Source organism: Papaver somniferum, chromosome 1 (assembly GCF_003573695.1).
Source record: "Papaver somniferum cultivar HN1 chromosome 1, ASM357369v1, whole genome shotgun sequence".
NCBI lineage: Eukaryota > Viridiplantae > Streptophyta > Magnoliopsida > Ranunculales > Papaveraceae > Papaver > Papaver somniferum.
The window spans coordinates 174088640-174097515 of NC_039358.1; the positions used below are offsets into that span (position 1 = coordinate 174088640).

General features: G+C 38.3%; 1 protein-coding gene across 1 annotated transcript; it reads left to right on the top strand.

Moving 5' to 3' along the window:
* The first annotated feature begins 1934 nt into the window (after positions 1-1934).
* LOC113354327 lies at positions 1935-2795 on the top strand. The gene has a single exon (XM_026597687.1). The coding sequence runs from the start codon at positions 1935-1937 to the stop codon at positions 2793-2795; it is 861 nt and encodes a 286-aa protein (XP_026453472.1).
* Positions 2796-8876: the final 6081 nt, after the last annotated feature.

Below are 8876 nucleotides of genomic sequence, written 5' to 3' on the forward strand. Positions count from 1 at the left end.
GTTCTCAGAGAATGGCAAGACATTGAAGAAAAATTTTGGAAAATCAAAAGAAGAGACCAATATATCAAATTGGGAGATAAGAATACAAGTTATTTCCACATAACTACAAAAAGCAGATTAAGGAGGAACAAGATAGATACCATCCAAGATAGCTCTGGAAACTGGATTGAAAACTACCAAGACATAAAGCAATGCTTCACCAACCACTTCTCAAAAATGGCTATTTCAGAATCCCCTTCTATGAATGCTGAAATCCTTAACCTCATTCCTACAGTCATAACCACTGAAGATAACAAAAATCTCAATAGAAATCCTGAAGATAGTGAGGTCAAAGCTATTCTCTTTAGCATGGCCAAAGATAAAGCTCCATGACCAGATGGCTTCCCACCTAACTTCTTCCAAGAAAATTGGGACATTATAGGAGAGGACCTAGTTAAAATGGTCCAACATTTCTTCAAGTCAGGATACCTTCTCAAAGAAATGAACTCAACCTTCATATCCTTGATACCCAAAATTGATAACCCTACTAGTCCCAGCCATTTCAGACCCATTAGCCTCTGTAACACCACTTACAAAATCATATCCAAACTGCTAGCCCAAAGAATGAAACCATACCTCAACAAAATCATATCTCCCTACCAATCTGCCTTCATACCAGGAAGACAAATAGCTGATAATATAGCCATTGTACATGAAATTATTCACCACATGAGAACCAGAAGAGGTCTTAAAGGCAACAAAGGAAGTATGGGGATCAAGATTGATATGGCTAAATCCTTTGACAGAGTGGACTGGAAGTTTCTGCATACAATTATGGTCAAAATTGTCTTCAACTCTGAATGGAGCAACAAGATTATGCAATGCATATCCACTACCTCTACTGCTGTCCTTCTAAATGGCTCCCCTGACAAATTCTTCAACCCTACTAGAGGACTCAAGAAAGGAGATCCCTGTCTCCTTACCTGTTTCTTTTCTGCATGGAGGATCTATCCAGAACCTTATCTCATGCTGAAGAGTTGGGTCTCATCTCTGGAGTAAAAATTTGTAGAAATGCCCCATCCATAAATCATCTCCTCTTTGCTGGCGATTGTATGGTTTTCTGTAAGGCAAACACTATTGAAGTACAGAATCTCAAGGATATCCTCAACATTTTTGGAGATACTTCTGGCCAACTCATCAACTTCAGCAAATCAGGAGTCTTCTTCAGCAAAGACACTGATCCAACTCTTATGCCTATTATCTGCAAGCTGCTTGGAGTTCAAATTCTACCTACAAATGACAAGTATCTAGGCTCTCCTTTATTTACCCATAGAAGCAAGATCCAATCTTTCAAACCAGGAGTGGATAAGATGAAGAGAAACCTGTCTAGATGGAAGAATTCCCCACTGAACCCAGCTGGAAGAGAAGTTATAATAAAATCTGTCACCTCTATAGCGAGCATCTATCGAATGAATTGTTTCAGAATCCCAAAGCAAACCTGTCAAGATATGAACAAACTGCAAAGAGATTTCTTCTGGGGAAAGAACCTGGAAAACCCCACAGGCTACTACCCAAAATCCTGGACAACCATTTGCAAACCTAAGGAGTTTGGCGGATTAGGTTTTATGAATATGGAGCTTTTCAACAGTGTCATGATAATAAAAATAGGATGGAGATTGGAGCAGGACAAGGATTCTCTCTGGTACCAACTAATGGATGCCAAATATTTATTGGGAAGAAATGTTTTCAGCATGAACACCAAAGCTAAAGATGGAGACTCCTGGATATGGAACGGGGTTTTAGAGGGTATTCTGAACATTCAGCAACACTGTGAATGGAGAATAGGAAATGGCAACACAATAAAAATTTGGGAGGACTTTTGGATACCTACTTCAACTAACAAACTCATCAAACCTGCTAACTGCCCCAATGATATCTAACTGCTAGCTCACCTAATGACAGATCAAAGGGAATGGAATATTCAGCTCATTCAGCAAATCTTTAGCTCTGACACTGCTCAAGTCATCATTAATCTTGATATTCACCCCAGAGAAGAAGAGAGTATTCACTGGAAAGTCAACAACACAAGAAAATTCTCTGTTAAAGCTTTATACAAATCCAAAATAGAGAATCTCTATAGAAATGATCAAACAACAAGAGACTGGAGAGCTATATGGAACTTGGAAGTGGCACCAGCTGTCAAAAATTTTCTCTGGAAATGTGCTCATGAAATTCTTCCAACTAATGCCAAAACTGCAAGCATTCTCCACTATATTGATTCCATATGCAAATTATGCAACTATGGGGAGGAATCTATGACACACATGTTCCTCAACTGCCCTGCTGCCACTGAAGTCTGGCAGCAAATGTTAGATGGAAATCATGGCTTATTTGATCACCATACTGTTTTCATGGACTGGTTTAATGACTGGTTTCACAACGCGAACATCAGTCATAATGTCTGCATCTATGCTACCACTTGTTGGTTCATTTGGAAGGCTAGATGTGATCTAGTTTTCCAAAACATCTCTCCTAATGCTAAGAATACTACTCTCAGCATTCAACAACATCTCTGTGATCATAACAAAATTCACAAGTTACATTTCTATGCCTTGAATACTCAGGGGCATATCATTGAGAATGAGTCCCATATAGCTACTCCTGAAACTATTTTTGGGATCCAACAACACAAGCAAAGCTTTGGTTTCTTAATCAAAATCTGTACTATTCAGGATCCCAGCACTTATCAGTTTTTCTCTGCACTAACTATTACTGATTTTGCAGGCAACTATGTTGATAGCAGAGGACACACATGACAGTGGGGAGCAGAAGGAGCCACAGGAGGAGCAGACTTAGCCTTTCAATGGGCAGAGGAAAAGCAGCACATGAACATAGAAATACATGCTGAAACAAGTGAAATCCTAGAGCACTTCAACACTCTCTACATCCAAGCAATCAAAGGAAGATTCAGTAGAAACTACCACAAGGAAAAACAGACATCGAATGAAGAATTCCTATTACATATCAAACCTGTAACTTTTGTTTTTTAAACTGTTACATAGAACCCAAAATCTCCAAGCTTTGAATTTGGGTATAACTTGTAAGAACCTTAGCAGTGGGTCTAATGTTTGTCTAAACAATGACCACACTTGCATTATTAGTAATCCAAATCCTTAGGCTCCGCCTAAGTTTTCTTAAAAAAAAAGACTTGTATATACCAAAATTTTGGGCAATACTACTACGCATTTATGCTATAATTGTATATGGCATGATGTGACCGCGACTGCCCGATTCGCATCCGATTCCAAACGTCGGATGCGTGACTGTTTTGAGAGCCTCCGTACAACATAGGATACCTGATACATTTTCGGAGGGCTTTAAAATCCGCATCAGTTTTGAGTTGAATGAGGTATCAGGCAGAGTTTAACACCAAAGCCTACCGAATCATGCCATTTTCAAAATCCACATCCGGTCAGGTCTTGCGGGATATCACATATTGATTTAGTATCTTGGCCTAGCATGAGCCTGATAATTTCAACACGAGAGTGTGAAAGTATGATAAACATTTTAAAGTAGTTTTGAAACTTTCTGTTAACAAATAGTCAGATAATAGTGGCAAAGAAAAGAACGATGATAATTATGAACAAAGTCCAGGGAAAACAAAATGGCAGCACTAGAAAATATAGATGCTGTTAGTAGTATACTACTATTATTAGTTCATCTTGAATCATTTTAGTTTAATTTCTCTGTGGTTATTGGTGTACTTTAATGGGGAAAAGAGAAGGGAATTGTTAGATATCGGATTAGTGAGAATGAGTACAGGATATTTAGATAATTGGGGTTTAATGATGAACATGGTATGTTGAATTCTTAAAAAGTTGAGCACTGTTTTTAACTTTTAACTCTGTAAAGACAAAAAGCAAGAGAAAAAGGGGGAAAGAGATATATTTAATTGAAAGAAAAAGGCAATCCAAGCAGGGAACATAAATGAAGAGCGTGGTTTATGGCGGGAACTGGTGAGATGGTTCCCTCCTCTTGTGGGGTCCACAACCGAATGCCTTTACTCATTCTTCTTTGAATTCTTTTTGATGATGGTTGGTGTATGCTTGCAACTGTATGCTATCTCTCTGTCATCTCAAAATGTTGTCTTAGTATTTCTTCTTTTTTTCGGTTTTTCCTAACCGAACCTAAATTTCCCCAGAGCTAAATTCTCTAATTCGTATGCTAAGATAGCTGACCTGATAGTTTTTGTCCACAACGTAGAGATGTAATTGTTCTCTAGTTTCTTCTTACTTACCACCCTACACGTGGCAATTAAGATGATCGCGTGGAAGCCATACTCCTTGGGCGCATCTGATTAAGGTGTACATGCTTAACGTACTAACATACCTAAGTTCTGCTTTATCTCATCTACAGACAGATTTAAAATGGACGAACCAGATATGATTTAACTAACATTGAGACACCTTCGACAGCTGTCTAAGCGTGGGTTGAGCCAACCACCAGCATCAAATGCAACGAGAAAATAACATGTGGAAGTCATTGTATGGCTAGCATCAGAGGAAGAAGTAACATCGGACACCGAAAATCCAAAGTAGCATACCGCGACATAGTGATCGAGAAAGCGCATAATAGCTGTATCGGTAGGACATATTCGAAAGCTCTATAGATATACCCAACTTCATCCGTGGACAAGGGCTTAGCAATTTTGGACAGAGAGGAAGTGTATTAGGAGGGAGAAAGTAAGTACTAAGTGAGAGTGGTCACTTTGTATTCCCATCTTTCCATGACTACCCAAAGTCATTAGACATAACCTTGTAGTTATCTTAATCACATAGTGAAACTCTCGTAATACCCCCTTAGAGCACGCATAGCCAAACCACATAAATCATCATGTCATTTACTTTCTTGCATTTACTTTCTGTTCTTTATATGACTGCACTCATATCATCTTTTTAGGTTACATAATGTTCACGTTGATATGTAATTATGTTTACTCGAAGATTATCATTTATTTACGGTCATATACCGACCACGTTAACTTACTTTATTGAGAATATTGATTGTGACACTTAGATCAACTTCATAATCTCATTGCTCACAGTTTGGCGCTAGAAACATGGGCTTTTGTCCCGGCAAAAGGTCTTTCCAGTTTTTCTTTGTTTTTCATCTTTCCCTTCGACGTTTTCTTTTTATGTTCTCATCAAGTATGATCGTTTATTCCATGGATCTGAAGGCGATCTTACTCTCTAGATAAGCATCACGTACAGATCTCATGGATCGATCCTATATCTAGTTCAGTCATTAAACTCAATTATGGTTTTGCAACCAATCTTAATTCTGGTGTTCCATTCCTCAAAATGTTTTTATCAAAAACACCAACACTCCTTTTTCAATCAGTACTACTGGAAACGCCATGGATGGCCAAGTTTCACCAAGTCTCGCAGATCTGATAAGAGACCCTTGCTGAAGCACAAGCAGACGTGGCTAACACTCATAAGGGAGTACTCGCTCCTCTCAAAACTCAAATGGAGCATCCGCCTCAAGAGCAACACAAGTATCATATGGAGCAAGCCAGAAATGCCTCCAAAGTTATTGCTGATACTGACACCTCTAGGGCCCACGTCCAAAGCGATAAACGAGAAGTTCGTCTATCTCCTGACCTGGTACCAGAAAAGAGTGAACAACAAATTGCAACACCAGTGAAGTTCTGATGAACCCAACCAACGTTCCTCATACTACCAACGTCAACACATCCAGAATCAACATTCGACCCGATGACGAGATCCTCATTTAAAGAAAGCAAATAAGGATCCAAGCTTGGCCAAGCCTCAAAAGCCACGGCACCATGCCCCCCCTCCCCATGATTTTAGGCCTTGGCCAAACCTCAAAATCCACGACACCATGCCTCCCCCTTGTTTTTAGGCCTTGTCCAAGCCACCAAAGCGATTATGCGGCGACTCTCCCTTGTTTTAGGCATTGGCCAAGCTTCAAAAGTCACGGAACCATGACTCTCCCTTGTTTTTAGGCCTTGGAAAATCTTGGCCAAGCAACAAAATCCACGATGTTGTGGCTCTCCCTTATTTTTAGACCTTGGCCAAGCTTGGAAAAGCCTCAAAATCCATAGAACCATTGCTCTACTTTGTTTTTAGGCCTTGGCCAAGCCTCAAAATCCACGACATAGTGATTCTTCTTGTTTTTAGACCTTGGCCAAGCATGGTTAAGCCCTAAAAGCCACCATACCATGGCTTTGCCTCTAATTTAGGCATGACAAGCCATAATATCAACACATTGTGGCTTTCACTAAGTTGACATCTCTAAATTTCAGTTTGGTCATGGATATGATTGTATGACTCATTATTAGGCTCTCAGTACCACTCCATTGAGACTTGATACTAATTAGCCTATACTGGGATGATACCTAGCACATCATAGCTACGACTTAGCCAGGAAAAGAGGTAGTATATGACTCCACTAATTCCTATGAAACATCAAAACATGTCACATTGGGATATTCTTCATGGGGTATTAATCTGGTGGTTTATAGCAACATCTGGCGTGGCAACACCCCATGATGAGAAAGTAACAAGTAGTGGTGACGATTAGAGAAGTTGAAGAGATGGTGGGTTAAGGGTCTAGGAGTTTCCAGAAACTTCCCAAGCATAGCGGGCATGACCTTACCATTACCTCCATAATATCCATCTTTCCATCCCTTTACTACGTCCACTACTTATAAGGAAAGGTGACAAGGTGTCAACTCGCAAATAATATTTTCTACTTCTCTTTATACTAGCAAGTAATAATGAAAGCAGATTCTTTCCCAAGGGAGGTATTGAGCAAAAGTTGTTATAAAACTATTCTTAGCAAAGAGGAGAAACTCTGAAAATCACAAAGTTGTATTCAAATATGAGATGAATAAGGATTCATTCTCGGCCACGAAATATAAACCTAATTGATATATAACCATGTTCTTCGCATTATCTCATTACTAACAACCCTAGAATAATTAGTACACTCAATTATTCCGCTATTATCGCTTAAGTTCACCGGATAAGGAAGCGCTCGATTACCAGATTCTACTTGTAAAGTTTCTTAGAAGTACGCTCTTTAGGTGTGACTTAAACAAGTGTTTTACGTTTTATGAGATAAGGTTGTTCTTAGTGATAAAATCAAAAGCATGAATTACCTACTAGTGTCAATTTTTACATATGGGTACTTAACAAAGTCTCATCATCAATACCCATATATTGTTACTTGTGTTTATATTTCTAAACAATTACGGGTCGAAGAAAATCTAAACTAGCAATAGAATTATGAACTAACGATTTAATTTTGAACTTAAACTATTAACAAATAATCCATAAGCATTATCAGCATAGTAGAAATTAAGCAATAATGAAATGATTGCGAGAAAACGAGCTTTTGCATATCAATTATGAGTTCATATTCTGGGCTTTGAAATCACCCTCAATCAAAGATTGTTTAGCTACTCATAATAAAGTTAATCTTAACAATAAAATCAGTGGCTTAAAAGATTGTTTTAAAAGAAAGAAGGGGTTGAGAATAAACCCTGAGCAGCTAACAGAGTTGCTGCTGTTTCTATCAAGCACTCTGTATGCGTCTTCTCTGGTCATCAAAGATAGCTTTTCTATGTATTTTTCTTCACGTTTATATATCTTCCTTATCCTGCAATGTCTTATAAGATATACACTGCACACAAATCACATTCACAAACCCTTTAGGCTCTCAAATCACAACCATCCATCTCTGCCGAATCAACGACAACATCACCACTTGGTGGCTGTTTTCACAGACCCAAGATCTATCCAATGCCGAGACCGATTGGTACCCAATTTCATGTCCCTGTGACCTTCTAAATTAGGTCCAAGCCAATTGAAAAGGCGAGGGTACCCAAATATACCTCAAGCTAAAACTTTTCCTACCTGTAAGTCCTTTCTCATAAAGTGATTGTCTATGGACTGAGTTGAGAAAATACAACTAATCGGTTCACACTTCGTGTGATCGTCTATGGATACGAGATCGAGACAATACAACAACAAATTATGTTTACTTGATAATAGGTTCGGACTTAACCAAACACAATAAGATTACTATCAAGTAATAGGAATTAACGTTTGTGTAATTTACTTTAAATTATAATAACAAACAAATATAATTACGGAAAATAAAAGTAAATGACACAGCAAGATTTTGTTAACGAGGAAACCGCAAATGTAGAAAAACCCCGGGACCTTGTCAAGAACTGAATACTCTCAGGATTAAGCCGCTATACAAAATCAAACCAACTTCGTATAGTTGAGACCAAGCAACTAAACCTATAGTTCACCTAGTTCCGTCTGTATTCCCACGCCTCCAACTTATGAATAAGTCACGTACTTGGAACAATTCCTTTGGTTCTTATTCCAAACCGTAAAGTAACAACAAATCTGTTTGGTAGCAACTCTTCTCAACCAAGTGATGTGAGTTCGACAAAGGCTCTTCTGTTTATCTCAATAAACTCCTTTGTCAGGCTCTTAGATATATCTTATGATCAACTACCGAAGTAATTGTTAAGATTTTGCAATCAATACTTTTAATCACAAAGAATAGTATTGATGTCGATCTACACAACTAATCAATCTAATCTACCACAAGGATAAACCGATTATAGTTGGATCCTCTATACCGAAACAAGTATTGTGCACACCAAAGATTATGAACCCAAAATCAGAAATCTTCAATATCTTCTTTGTCTTCAAATCTTCTTAGATTTTTAATAAACTCTTGCGCACAACAACTTGAATCTCTTGTGATCAATCACGCACAAAATGGAGTCTGTTAACAATGGATTATCACAAGACGTCTTTAGATCTACAAACAGTCTAAAGATCCCTGTA